The sequence below is a fragment of the Pseudorasbora parva genome, chromosome 18 (genome assembly GCF_024679245.1).
Source record: "Pseudorasbora parva isolate DD20220531a chromosome 18, ASM2467924v1, whole genome shotgun sequence".
In the NCBI taxonomy this organism is placed as follows: domain Eukaryota; kingdom Metazoa; phylum Chordata; class Actinopteri; order Cypriniformes; family Gobionidae; genus Pseudorasbora; species Pseudorasbora parva.
In genome coordinates, this window is record NC_090189.1 from 26,057,863 (window position 1) to 26,072,802 (window position 14,940).

Consider the following 14,940-nt stretch of genomic DNA (forward strand, 5'->3'; position numbering starts at 1 on the left):
ACATATTCAATAACTACATTCTGAGAAAACGTTGTTTAATTTAGACAGACAGGGAACCTGACATTATAATAGTGGCAGTGCTGATACTCACAGCATCCAGCTCTTCTACTTTCTTGCGTAGCATCCCGCAGATCATCCGGATGAGGCCCCAGTGTTTCAGGCTTCCTGCCTTTTCATACAAATCACTCAGTAGTCGTTTTACTGTCCCACCTTTCCCATGTAGCTTGGTGTCCCAGTCTATTCCCCTTATAACAGAAATCCCAACATCATTTAACTTCATATAACCTCCACAACAAGAGTACAGCTCTCTAGGACACAGATCTAACAAGCTCGTCACGTGGTTTTGGTGATACAGACTTGTCTTTGAAGAGTATGTAGAGAATGTCAGCCTGATCCTGTAAGTTCTGACTTTGTTTCAGCATCTGAACTAGGGCTGGGTAGTCAATCCCGCCATTGATGTCTCTGGGCAGATTCACAGAATGAGGGGCCTGTGTCTCAGATATCTTTGCAGTGGGAAAAAAAGTCATGACAGCTCATTGTAAGATTTTCAGGAAAGCAAATGTAATTTTTTATATTTATAAATTTATATATATATATATATATATATATATATATATATATATATATATATATATATATATATATATATATATATATATATATAAATAGATGGATAGATAGATAGATAGATAGATAGATAGATAGATAGATAGATAGATAGATAGATAGATAGATAGATAGATAGATAGATAGATAGATAGATAGATAGATAGATAGATAGATAGATAGATACTATTAAAAAAAGATTCTTCTGATCTATTAATTTCTCTGAATCACAACTTTACAAACATGTGTTTTGAAGTAAAACAGTATTTGATCTGAATAAAGGCAAAGCTACCGAACTGATAGTTCACCCAAAAATTTCAATTCTGTCGTCATTTACTCTCCCTCACGTCATTCTTAAGGGTTTGGAATGACATGAGGGTGCGCAATTAAAGACATACTTTTTATTTTTGGTTGAAATAACCCTTTTATTTGCAATCATAGAAACAATATTCAATCACATAAAAACCACTAAACACATTGTTGGAAGGTTTTACATTATTAAAAACAGTTTTTCCATGTAGAAATGAATTAAATTTTTACATCTGGAACTAGACATGGGAAAAAAACAAGCATACTGTGGAGAGCAGAGACGGTGATTATTCTAATTATTACATAAATGTTCACTGTGAAAGCCAGTAATTTTTGTGTTATCTACCTTTCCTTTGTTATCCAGCAAATTGAGGTTTGGTGCTGGAGAACGGAAAAGTTTAGTTGGAAGGTACATGTGCACATCTGCGGGGAGGTCAAAATAAAATTGTGAGTTATTTCTGAGCATTTGTAAAGGTAGCTGTTGAACAGCATCAAATTGACAGTCTAGAAAGCCCCATTCTTAACTCACTGTGTATATTGAGCTCTCTGGCTTTGTGCACCAGAGACACCATTTCCCGTGTCTTTTTGGCTGCTGCCCTGAAGCGGCTGAGGCCTCCTTTAGTGGCACTAATGGGACTTTCCTGAGGAACCGCCAGTAACTGGTCCAGATACACAGCCAGGTCATCTACCTCTGCACACACACACACGCACAAACACACACTCGCACAATTCAGTAAAAGCCTCAGAGGGTTGAGCACATCGTCTGTCACTTTTGAGGGCGTAACTGAGTATTTCACCACGTTAATTTACAAAACTACACAAAATTGCCTATCAAGCCCCCATCCACCCATGCAGGAAGGCCAACTGTCTTACAAAGTGACTTTCAACCACAGGCCACACATTTCAACATAAATTGTCATGCAGAGAAGGGAATAACTGCAAGTCATCAGCCAACAAACCCCTCTCAGCTGACTTAACCCTCCAAACAAAAATGTTTGTTGGTAATCTTTTAATTATGAAAGGAAAATTCCAATAATGTAAGAAGAAAGTGATTCAATCAAGTCTTTATGAGATTAGTGGGTACTTTGTTTTGGAGATTCTTTAATGAATGACACTCTTCAATAACAACAAATAGATTGGCATCCATTAGCATAGGGATTGCACATGCGAAGTTGAGTGGCAAAGCAACAACATGAAAGGTGGAATATGGCAACAACACCAAAAAAATCCAGTAACTTACACTTAATACCCTAAAGCTGTGTAGTACTGAAACAGTGGCTCGATGACGCACTGGAGCCATTGAGCATGGCCTAACACTATAATAACTTGAGCAAATTTGCATCAGTTCAACTTCGCCCGTTCAATCGCTAGTTACTGTCACCTTTAGTTACTACAGCATACAGTTAGCTAGAGCAAGTTATGCCTTTGTCACATAAATGTATATTACCTAGTTGCGAAAAATTACAAATCAGCTTATAAAGCAAAATTGATGATATCAAGAAGAGATGGATTCATTTTGTGCACAGCTACCTTGATCACCACCAACACCTGGCTCTGCAGTGATCGTTTTACACCGAATAGTTTTACAAACTTTTATGGAAAACAACTGGGATTCCCTGATAATCCACTGCAGAATAGGGCCGAACCAACTATCTCCCGTCACGGCCTTCATCCTTCCATCCTGCCAACTTCTGTCTTGTTGTGTGTTTACTACTTACAGCTTTCCCGTGAGTGCCCAAATGCTTATTTTTTAATTATTGCTTCCGCCTCATTCAACCGATCCATGCAGGCAATGAGGAATCTATATATATATATATAAAGATCACGCCTGTCTTTTGGCCTTATTTGGCGGAAGTAATGGCGCTGGGGAATACTAGATGAGATTTGTCTGATATGAGGTAAAAATTAACATAAATACTGTTTTGTTTCTCGCAGAAACCGATCGTTTCGTGTCTTAAGACATCAATGTGTCGCCCCGAGCCACAGGGTTTCATATGGATTCGTATGTCTGTGTGTTTTTTACTTTCATAGAATTACACCCCATTGACGTGCATTATACGACTGGCACACTGCAACGGTTGGAGTTAAAAATCTTCATTTGTGATCTACTTAACAAACAAGCACACCTACAACTTAGATGCCCTGGGGGTAAGCAAATTAAATTATATAATTGTATATTATATTATATTATATTATATTATATTATATTATATTATATTATATTATATTATATTAGCTGCAAGTATGTTTTTTAAATATACTTTCAAGATTTGAAGTACTTCTTTTGAAACTGTTTTTTTATTGAGTAGTTCACCCAAAAAATTAAATTCTGTCATCATTACTCACCCTCACGTCATTCCAAACCTATATGACTTTCTTCTGTGGAACACAGTAAAACATATTGAAAGTCAGCCTCTACAATGGACCCAACAGACTTTCATTATATTGACAAAAACAGTGAGACACATTTCAAATATTTTCTTTTGTGTTGCACAGAAGAAAGAAAGTGTTTTTTCTTATTTTTGGATGAATCATCCCTTTGGTTTTAGTCTTTTCAAGAAAAAAGCCGTTTAAACATGCTGATAGCTGCTGGCTCACTCACCACAGTCCATAAATGTAAGATGGGCACAACAGGAGGTGTCAAGAAAAGCAGAAAGTTTCCCAGTCTTAACCCTTGAAATATAAAACTGATTTGATTTCGGCCTGCTTCAGTTATGTAACAAATACTAAATGTGCTGACCTCTCTAATACCTTACCTTGCTCCTCCAAAGTAACCATCCTGTAGTTTTTTCAAGGTAGCCAATACAGCAGGATCAATGTGTTTGTGGTCATCAGCTGTGAAGAAAAAAAACCTAAATGAGTCCTTTTTTAGATCAGAATTCTACTGTCTGCATTTTAAAGGGTTAGTTCACCCAAAGATGTATATTATGTTATTATTTACTCACCCAAACCCATTAGACTTTTGTTCATCTTCAGGAAACAAATGAGGATCTTAAATCGGAGCGCTTTCTGTCCATCGAAAGACAGCTATGCAACTACAACTTAGACGATTCAAAAAGTTCATAAAGTGATCGTAAAACTAATCCATATGAATCGGGCAGTTTAGTCGTAATTTTCTGACCAACCTCAATCGCTTATGATAAACAGATTTAATTTAGGATTTCATTAACATATAAACATTCAGTCAAATTGGTAGTTGCGTAGCTTTCAGTGGAGGGACAGAAATCTCTCAGATTTCATCAAAAACAACTTTATTTGTATTCTGAAGTTGAACAAAAGTTTTTGTGGTTCGGAACCACATGAGGGTGAGTAATATCCCTTTAAGGGGGTGAAGTATTTTTTCACTCACTGAGCATGCCATGTGAAATTGGGAACGCTACTGTGGGTCGGCCGGTCATCCTCCAACGAGAACAGAGGTAGGAAATGTCGATACGGAGCATCTCCACAATCATGTGATTGTCCAGGGCTAGATAGAACTCATGATGGTCTACAAACTGCACATTTGATCAGAACCAAAACCAGCAATTGAGTTTGGATACTAAATATTCAAATACATAACAACAGCAAATTTGAATACACAAGCTGACGTACTTGAGGTGTGAAGGTAAAGATGGTGTTGCGAATAATGTAGAATTTTGATGTTCCAAGGACACCAATTCGCCTGTACGGCCGCCCAGTCAGTCCCAGCCTTTGGTTACGCCCTAAAAAAAAATAGTAAAATCCTTTGGTCTCTGTTTGTATTTTGTTAACAAAATTATATTCATCATGACATTGTATTCCTTTCATATAATGAATGTGGTTGGGGACCAATTTATTAAAACGTATTATACTCTAAAATGGACAATAAGGCCGATAAGCATCATAAAAGTAGTCCATACTATTTGCATTATATTTCATATCTTCTGAAGCCATTCAAAACTTTGTGTGAGGAATTGTTTACTGAAAATGTGTTCACCCTGTGTTCACCATTCACTTTCAATGGACTCCCTTTTCTTCTACAGAAGTTTAGAAAGACATAAAGGCAAGTAAATGACACTATTTTTAAGTTTGCATTAGCGATTCCTTCCACCCTGAGATCACCTAATCTGGCATAGATGTGACTTAGTACTCTGGAGGGCTGAACTCGGATTGGGTGAACGTCCTCCAGGGTTTCTGAGTCAATGCCATGGCTCTGCAGGAGCCGTTTAATCTCGTCGCTTTCTGCCAGGATAGACACTGAAAACACAAGAATGGAAAAACGCCAGTGTAAATATGGTGATACAGAATATTTATGTAATAGATTAAATGTCAAACACAGATTTCTAAATTGATTAACCCAGATTTAGCTACTACAAAACACTGTAGGTCTAACCTTGAACCACAACATCAGGCTTGGGAACAGTGGAGAGGCGTCTATTGAGAGGATCAATTTCTCCCGCAGCTAAAAAACCCTATAAAGTAAAATGTTCATATGTTTTTGATGGACCATGCATACTGTACTTGCATGTCAGTGTAGCATTCCTCACTTTTATGCAATGCAACCTAAAAAATAAATAAAAATGGCAGTGCCACAATACCTCTGCTCCTAAAGCTAAACCATTGGAATCATAATTTATCAATAAATGTATGGGTTTTGAGTATGATGAATGTTTTGATTGAACTAGACACCCTTATATATGATTTAACAATATATCGTCTCCACCTCTGCCCCGCGAGCCTGCTGCTCTACCTAGTCCTATAAGTGATGTATCACAATTGGCCTATTTATACTACACCCTAAATTAGTATGTACTCTTTTTGTGAAGAAAATGTCATACTACCGAACATGTAGCAGAAGAGTAGAGAAGCTTTGTAACATACTATCGCTCTGTCACATAGTTACATGTGTGTATCCTGTCACCGTAATCTGATCTGTCTATCCTTTTATCCAATCTTATCTAATCCACAGTTAACATCTCCATATTTTATTTTATTTTCGACCATTTTGCAGACAAAAGAATTAACCGTTGGTTGTGCATATCGACCATGTTTGTAGTTTTTTCAAACTTTTTATTATGGTTTGTAGTTCTGATCTTAATGGTCCTCCAAAGCGCGATGGGTTGTGGACAATATTAGCTATATGTGCAAGTATCCACAGTTTCAAAATCTTTCTGAAATAGTAGAGTAACTGGGGACTTTTGGCATACTTTTTGCATACTATGCACAATTTATTCTAATCTCACATGCTATTTAGGGTGGATAGCATACTATGCACATTGGGATTAAGGGAGTGTTATCCCGGGTCTCCCTCTCCTTGGCTCCGGCTGGGTCTCCATCACACCCAGCTCCACCTCAGTTGGCTCCTGGCTTTACCTAGCCTGACATGGGCATACTTAATTCTAGTCAGAATATGAGTCTGATACTGCTCCATTGGGCTGTGATTATGGGGCGTGTTTCAACCGAACCAGGAAAGATATCAATTGAATAGACCTACAACCAATCAGAGCAACGAAGCGACGCATTACAATAGTTATCATATGTCAACAGAACTCAACTGCACTTGCTAAGTACGAGTTTTTTTTCCGCGGGTTGTTTTCCATATCCTCTTGTTGAAGCAACTATTATGTGATATATAGACCCATGAATGCGAATTTTAGAATTCCCGACCTAAAAATGTTGTGTGCGGGGCTAAATTCTGCCGGCATCCAGGCTAGGCTTTACCCTGACTACTCCCTCTATCGGTTCCACCAAAGGGCTTCATCCTTATGGCTCTCCTCTGGGTCACTCCCTGGATATTTCCTTTGCCGTCTCCTCCCTGGCTCCTCCCTCCAGCTTCTCCCTGACTCTTGCGTCCACCGTCTCCTCCCTGGCTCCTCCCTAGCTCTTCCCTCCAACATCTCCTTCCTCCAGCTCCTCCCTGGCTCTTCCCTCTGTCGGCTCCTCCCTTCAGCTCCTCACTGGATGTCCCCTCCACCATCTCCTTCCTCCATTTCCTCCCTTGCTCTTTCCTCTAACGTCTCCTCTGTGGCTCTTCCCTCTTTCATCTCTTCCCTGGATGTTCCCTCCACCATCTCCTCCCTGGCTGTTCTCTCCACCATCTCCTTCCTGGCTCTTTTCTCTGACGTCTCCTCTCTGGCTCTTCCCTCTTTCATCTCTTCTCTGGATGTTCCCACCACCATCTCCTCCCTGGCTGTTCCCTCCAGCTCCTCCCTGGATGTTCCATCCACCATCTCCTCCCAGGCTTTTCCCTCCAGCTCCTCCCTGGATGTTCCCTTCACCATCTCCTCCCTGGCTGTTCTCTCCACCATCTCCTTCCTGGCTCGTTCCTCTGACGTCTCCTCTCTGTCTCTTTCCTCTTTGTCTCTTCCCTGGATGTTCCCTCCACCATCTCCTCCCTGGCTGTTCCCTCCAGCTCCTCCCTGGATGTTCCCTCCAACATCTCCTCCCTGGCTGTTCCCTCCAGCATCTCCTTCCTGGCTCTTTCCTCTGACGTCTCCTCTCTGGCTCTTCCCTCTTTGTCTCTTCCCTGGATGTTCCCTCCACCATCTCCTCCCTGGCTGTTCCCTCCAGCTCCTCCCTGGATGTTCCCTCCACCATCTCCTCCCTGGCTGTTCCCTCCAGCTCCTCCCTGGATATTCCCTCCACCATCTCCTCCCTGGCTCTTTCCGCCGACGTCTCCTCTCTGGCGCTTCCCTCTTTCATCTCTTCCCTGGATGTCCCCTCCACCATCTCCTCCCTGGCTCCTCCCCCCAGCTCCTCTCTGCTCTTCCCTCCGCTATCTCCTCCATCCAGCTCCCCCTTGGCTCCACCCTCCATCGTCTCCTACCTGGTTCCCCATGGGCTTTCTCTCAATTCCAAGAAAGCAAAGAATGGACTTGCATTCTCGTGACACTGGTCTTGTGTCCTTGTGAGAATTGAGATACGCTGTGATTTTGTTGCTCAACTGCCCGTCCCAGCATATTATAGTGGCCAATGCACAATAAATACAACATACATCACAAACAATATCATAATCTGTCAAAACAGTTATTGGTCAGTATTTATGTTAATTTTTACCTCATATCAGACAAATCTCATGTATTGGTCATATCAAGTCCCAATTCTGCTCTGCAGCAGCAGCAGAGTAGCAGATCTATTCCGCCAAGACCAAATATATCAACACTGTCATACCCATTACCATGCCAAACACTACAAGAGTTGAATGACAGAAATATATTTATGTATGTCTGATGTAAATAATTGAATTGAAGTGTACTAATGAAATGAATAGGATACATGAGCTGAAACAGGTTTTTTTATAAGAGACAAAATGTGCAGGGGGCTTCCAGGAACATATTGAGAAACACTGCAATACAGCATTACCATATAGAGCGATTTTTGTTGAATTTACTGTACCTCTGCCAGCAGGTTACCCAATATGTACAGAGACTGGCCCCATTTCAGTGGACACTTGCCTACTGGCACTCTCTCCACTGTGTGAGGATTAACATACTCATCATCAACCTAGTTGAAATTAAACATAAAGGATGAAAGTCAGTATAGTTTTGGAAGAACCCACGACAAATCACTAAACCAGGAATCTGTTTTATAACAGTACAACATCCAGTGTTTTGCTCAGAGAAAAATAAATAAATGTTTCCAGATTGTACCTTATCTGGAGGAACGCTATAAAGCTCAGGGACCAATCGTAATCCATTCTTCCCTCTGATGAGAATGCCATCTAAAGCCTCTCTGTACTCCTGCACCTAAATAAGAGAGTAACAAGTAAATAAGAGAGCAGTTTTTGTTTTTTGAAGAATAGTCAGGTATTTGTTGTCTATAGTGAATTGTCTGTACTTGTTCTGGACTGTTGATAAAAATGCCATCCAGGATGAGGTATGTCCAGAACAGTGGCCATTCACACTCTATGTTCTCAAAGAGCTTCAGCTCTGATGGCTCGTAGTACATTCGATTAGGGTCCTTAGAAACGAATGATTGCGTAGGAATAAAACAACCACACACATAGACGTGACATATTTTTTCTGAAAAATTGTCGCATAGTTTTACCTCTCTGGGAGTTTTGTGTCCATCTCTAAGAAAGCGACAGCACCCATATCTGCCCTATGAGACAGTACAGGAGTAAATCAAGACATTGGTTGGACTTAGGTGTTGGAAATGCAAAAGATTCTAAGTATAAACCTGGAAGTGGAACACTTGTCACTGTTACTGGGCTTGCCTTGTGATAATTTAACTTCCGTGGCTAATAGAAGACTCTTTAATATCATATTTTATGCCTTTTTTCCATTTATTTACACTGTTTTAAATGTAAAGGTCCAGAATTACATGCTTCATTTCATGTTTTCTCTGTACATGTCATGGAGAGCATTAAACTATGCTCTCCTATTAACTGTTAACATGTTGATATTCATGAGGTAAATACACAAAAAATATGTTAAAATGCCACACACAGAATTCAACCCCTGGTACATGAAACACATCAAAGGTTAACTCAACTAAGATTGCAGTAATTATTGATATCCATAGTCACCTGAAGTTTTGAAATGATTTCTTCTTTGGTGATATTAACAATTCCAATGTCCTCAACTGCAAATGCTGGATAAGAGATGATGGACAAAACCCCAGCGTCCACCTCTTTAGATGTTGATGCCCTCGGTAGCATGGAGCTGAGAATAGACTATTGTAAAGGATCCAAAAAGAGAAAAACGTTCTGTTACTTTCAGGAGGCTTGAAAGCTCTGAAGAATATGAACGTTGTCCTTCCATGTGTGACATCATAAATTGGTTTATTACTTGGCAGTGCTGAATGTCATCGGCTAAAGCGTGGACGACAGACTCTGGGCCGCCCTTGGCACCAAAAAGGTTCAGTTCATCCAAGGCCTCCAAAGCTGCCTGAATAAACATGCAGAAAGAGGTCATGTTATTGCATCACAAGATCATTATTTGACACTTGTTTGAAATGTAAAGCCAATTCTTAACTGATAATATTTTACCTTTGCCATTCCGATAGAGCTGACATTTATCTCAGGGATCCCTTTATTTGTCTTGTCTCCTCGTTCCCACATTCCAAAATCCTGAGGATCATTTCCAGTCTTAATACCAATGGAAAACATGGGAAAATCCTCCCGTATCAGAGCAGCATTAAGATGCTTACCGCCAATTTGTACGCAGATTCAATGTAAAAGATCAGATTCTGGACGACGTCGACCTCATCACGTGTATAAACAATATTCAGCCCTGCAAATAAAAAGTGGTGAAAATCTAGTCTACTGTTCCACACAAGCAAAATATTTAGACACATGTATGCTGAAAACACGTTCAGTTTGACCTGATGCTGTCATTTGGGCCAGGAAGAGCAGGAAAATGGAGGTAGCGTCCACCTGAAGATGACCCCATTCCTGATCACCAACTACAGTGGCACACGTTCCTGTATGGTACTTGGCATGAAGGCAATCTTTTGTGCTTTTGCTGTACTTGAACTTTTCCACCTTATCAAGCTGAAAGTTGAACACAGGCTCAGCCTGACTGTATAACAACTCTCCGTTTGCTTCTGTGACAAGGCATGCAACATTCTCCTTGAACATAACTGTGAACCAGGTGACATGAAGACAAATGTGTAAATCTTGTTTTTGTAATGTTAGGCACAACATTATTTTGTTTATTTTGAACTATGCTTGTAGTCTATACGTTCATATAGTATATGCAATTTCCCTTCATTTTGCCTGCTTATGTCATCTCATTTACATGTCAAGCCATACTCTGGACCATGAGTCTTATTAGGCACACCTTACTAGTACCAGGTTGGACCTGCCTTAATTCTTCATGGCATAGATTCAACAAGGTCCTGTAAACATTCATTGTCATGTCCAAGAAACCAGTTTGAAATGATTTGAGCTTTATGGTATGGTGGAAGCAGCCATCAGAAGATTCCACTGTGGTCATAAAGGGATGGACATGGTCAGCAACAATAATCAGGTTGGCTGTGGCATTTAAACAGTGCTCAATTGTTACTATGTGACCGAAAGTGTGCCAAGAAATATCCCCCAAACCATTACACCACCACCACCAGCCTGAACCATTGATGCAAGGCAGGATGAAACATGCGTTGAAACATGCGTTCATGTTATTTACGACAAATTCTGATTCCACCATTTGATTGTTGCAGCATAAATTGAGACTCATCAGAGAAAAGACAATGTTTGGTGAGCCCATCCAACTTGTATCCTCAGGTACGAGTGGAAATTTGGGTTATTGTTGCCATTGTATCAGCTTGAACCAGTCTGATCATTTTTGTTTCCACAAAATTGCTGCTTACTGGATGTTGTCTCTTTTCTGTGGACCATTCTATGTAAACAATTCTATGTTGAAAATCCCAATAGATCAGCAGTTTCTGAAATACTCATACAAGCCTGTCCATCGCCAACAACCTATCCAACTTTCAAGGTCCCTTAAATAACCTTTCTTCCCCATTCTGATGCTTAGGTTAAAGTTCAGCAGATCATCTTGCCATGTTTCTGATTAGATATTTACATCAAACAGTTGAACAGGTGAAGCTAATAAAGTGACCGGTGAGTGAATCTATAGATATATTTACATTATAAACAACTTTGCATGCCCAGACATGAGTGGCACATTTAGTTTGTACAGTGCTTAGCATTGCACTAATAACGTGTCACATTTCAATAACATGGAGCCCACAATATAATATAATTAATCAATAATGTGTATATGTATATTTACCTGTTTGATTATATGATTATATGATTATAATATTTTTTAGAATCTGTATATAGCTTATATATATTTGTAATATTATTTTTGCTTTAAAAAACAAACAAGAATACACTTCTTTGTCAATACGCCTGTAGAAATTAAGAGTTGCGGTGACAGTAGTTAAGCCAAGATTTAAAGACAGTTTTGTGTACAATCACTAAGCACTGTAATGCACTCTAAACCTTAATGAGTTCAATACTCTCAGAGAAAATTCATGGCCTCAGAATAATTAAGTAATGTCTCAAAATGGCAATGGGATTGCCATTATGATGAGGAGTGGAGGCTGTGATTCGGGTAAGAAAGAATTGGCATATATTAGACAAAACTGTTCAGAGGAAATGCATTATGTTACTGTATTATATTAACATGATCTGATTTTATAAAATCAAGCACACTAGCATTTAAATGTTTGGGATCACTATGAGTTTTAAAAAAAAGAAATAAATGAATAGTTTATTTAACAAGGATGAATTATATTTATCCAAAATTACATTTATAATGTTAAAAATATATATATTTCAAATAAATGCTATTTTTCCTTATTTTGTTAATCAAAGAATCCTAAAAAATTGAGTAATGGCTGCCAAAAATGGAGAATTGCCATCACAAGAAAAAATAATACGTATTGTTACGTATATAAAAAATATTATTTCATATTACTGATTATACTGTTTTTTTTTTTCTTTTCTGTTTTTTTTTTAAATCAAATAATTGCACTCTTGTTGACTTTTTAAAAATATAAAATAATTCTTACTGTTACCAATCTTTTTAAAAGAAGTTCTCCTGAAAAGCAAATGCATTTGGAATATGAAAAATGAATTTAAATGATCATCACAATGGTGACTTAATAGTAAAACAAACTTAATTAAAACAATCCAAAACATTATCTACACCGTATGCTTCAGATTTATTGCCTAAAATTAGTAGGATTTGTTCAGATTCATTCAGAATGAATGTTGAAAGATGTATTTGACTATAATGGAATGAGATATTTTGTTTATCCATACCTGTCTCATCATACACTGCAGTAATCCTCGCATGAGTTTGACCACACTCTACAGAGTGAGAAAAGACAGAGAACAAGAGAGAGAGAAGGAGAGAGGTGAGCCTTGACCATGACCTTATCCTCTCCATCTGCTATGACCATGAAAGAAACATGAGCCTAATGATTTGCCCTCTGGCATTTTACATGGTCTCCCAGACACAAACGGTAATGAGCAGAAAATATTAAATGTCTGGGACATGGTCAGACATGGCCTCCGATGCCCTTTGACAAAATTGTACAGTTTCTTTTGCATCTCAACTCACTATGTATGCATGAACCAACCTGCTCCAGTTCATAGGCTTTGGCTTTGTCTTCATCTCTGTCTGCATTCTTCCTGTAGGCCAGACTCAAAGCCCACACAGACAGGATGCAGTACACATTGTCTCTAACCCAGGCATGAGGTAACTTCTCATCACCTGGGAGTAACCCTGTCACCGGATCCTGTCAAATATTATAAGGAACCATATTATCCTGATGTTCTATTAAACTTTAAATTCTATGTATGTGTTTAAAGTTCTCTTTCATAATGAGTATTTTAACTTTAGCATAATCCTTTTGCCTTATGTATGATTAATTCCATAAAATATTTTTAAATGTTCAACAACTAAAATTTAAACTGTAAACTCTCTTCTGAAAAAGAACTGTGCTTAATTAAATTATTGATTGTGCACTTGGAGTGCATATTTTAAATATTAAAAGTATATTTAATAAAAATGTTTACTTGCATATAATATAATAGTGCTGAAATACAAGTTGTGTACTTATGTTTAAATACACTTTAAAACCTGCACTTTGTGTAACAGTTTAGTTTAGGGTCCAATTATCACTATTAACCAATTGCTTTGCTTATTAGCATGCATATTACAAACCCGATTCCAAAAGAGCTGGGACACTGTATAAATTGTGAATAAAAAAAGGAATGCAATAATTTACAAATCTCATAAACTTATATTTTATTCACAATAGAATATAGATAACATATCAAATGTTGAAAGTGAGATATTTCATGTCATGCCAAATATTGGCTTTATTTTGGATTTAATGAGAGCTACACATTCCAAAAAGGTTGGGACAGGTAACAATAAGAGGCCAGAAAAGTTAAATGTAAATATATGGAACAGCTGGAGGACCAATTTGCAACTTATTAGGTCAATTGGCAACATGATTGGTTATAAAAAGAGCCTCTCATAATGGCAGTTTCTCACAGAAGTCAAGATGGGCAGAGGATCACCAATTCCCCCAATGCTGTGGCGAAAAATAGTTGAGCAATATCAGAAATTTCTCACAGAAAAATTGCAAAGAATTTGAAGTTATCCTCATCTAAAGTGCATAATATCATCAAAAGATTCAGAGAATCTTGAACAATCTCTGTACCTAAGGGTCAAGGGCCAGTACTGGATGCCTGTGATCTTCAGGCCCTTAGATGGCACTGCATAACATACAGGAATGCTACTGTAATGAAAATTACAACATGGGCTTAGGAATACTTCCAGAAAACATTGTCGGTGAACACAAGCCACCATGCCATTCACCATTGCCGGCTAAAACTCTATAGGTTAAAACAGAAGCCATATCAAAACATGATCTAGAAGCAAGGGAGTTTTCTTTGGGCAGAGGCTCATTTAAAATGGACTGTGGTAAAGTGGAAAACTGTTCTGTGGTCAGACGAATCAAATATATATATATATATAACCCAAGTTATACGTGGGTTGATCCAAAATAAGCGGGTGCCTGCGGTTACCCACGGTTACGGGTCATCCTTTTAATGATATTCAGGTCGCGGTCAGTCGGGTCGTTTGAAATAAAGATACCAATTAAACCTTTGTAATTCATATAGTAGCATAATAGACACAATTTACTATGAAATACATTGAAGGAGGATCCTCTGCATTACAACATCAAGTGCAGCCAGTGAGCGCACATTCCGCTCCGCCGGTCGTGTCATAGAGGCAAGAAGAAACTGTCTCAACCCAGCACAGAAAAAATGTCCAGGAGCGGGGAAAAAATGTGCTATGAAGCGATTAAGAAATCACGCATGCTCAAATCTCGATTTTATTATGATTTTGATTCATCGCACAGCCCTACTGGAAAGGCACCATCAATATATAGGTATATCCAAGTTCTAGAACAACATTTGATCCCATCAAGATGTCATCTCTTTCAGGGAAGACCTTGCATTTTCCAACATGACAATGCCAGACCACATACTGCATCAATTACAACATCATGGCTGTGTAGAAGAAGGATCCGGGT

General features: G+C 38.7%; 1 protein-coding gene across 3 annotated transcripts in view; it reads right to left on the reverse strand.

The window, feature by feature from the left end:
* Positions 1–14,940, reverse strand: part of phka1b (phosphorylase kinase, alpha 1b (muscle)) — a 29,313-nt gene that overhangs the window by 12,926 nt on the left and 1,447 nt on the right. For 2 of the 3 annotated variants that reach the window (XR_010898913.1, XM_067423307.1), the window contains exons 2-22: positions 12,970–13,128; positions 12,650–12,697; positions 10,198–10,366; positions 10,024–10,106; positions 9,863–9,943; positions 9,663–9,761; positions 9,401–9,547; positions 8,920–8,973; positions 8,710–8,832; positions 8,523–8,618; positions 8,269–8,376; positions 5,267–5,345; positions 4,996–5,130; positions 4,507–4,616; positions 4,265–4,409; positions 3,672–3,750; positions 3,518–3,588; positions 1,445–1,606; positions 1,262–1,338; positions 358–503; positions 92–245 (exon numbers count right to left, since the gene is read on the reverse strand). Coding sequence is in view for 2 of the 3 variants with exons in the window: in XM_067423307.1 (XP_067279408.1) it covers positions 92–245; positions 358–503; positions 1,262–1,338; positions 1,445–1,606; positions 3,518–3,588; positions 3,672–3,750; positions 4,265–4,409; positions 4,507–4,616; positions 4,996–5,130; positions 5,267–5,345; positions 8,269–8,376; positions 8,523–8,618; positions 8,710–8,832; positions 8,920–8,973; positions 9,401–9,547; positions 9,663–9,761; positions 9,863–9,943; positions 10,024–10,106; positions 10,198–10,366; positions 12,650–12,697; positions 12,970–13,128 (2,325 nt within the window). In the remaining variant the exon portion in view is untranslated. Of the gene's footprint in view, positions 1–91; positions 246–357; positions 504–1,261; positions 1,339–1,444; positions 1,607–3,517; positions 3,589–3,671; positions 3,751–4,264; positions 4,410–4,506; positions 4,617–4,995; positions 5,131–5,266; positions 5,346–8,268; positions 8,377–8,522; positions 8,619–8,709; positions 8,833–8,919; positions 8,974–9,400; positions 9,548–9,662; positions 9,762–9,862; positions 9,944–10,023; positions 10,107–10,197; positions 10,456–12,396; positions 12,604–12,649; positions 12,698–12,969; positions 13,129–14,940 lie in introns of those variants that run through there. The other variant, XM_067423308.1, reaches the window with a different exon arrangement.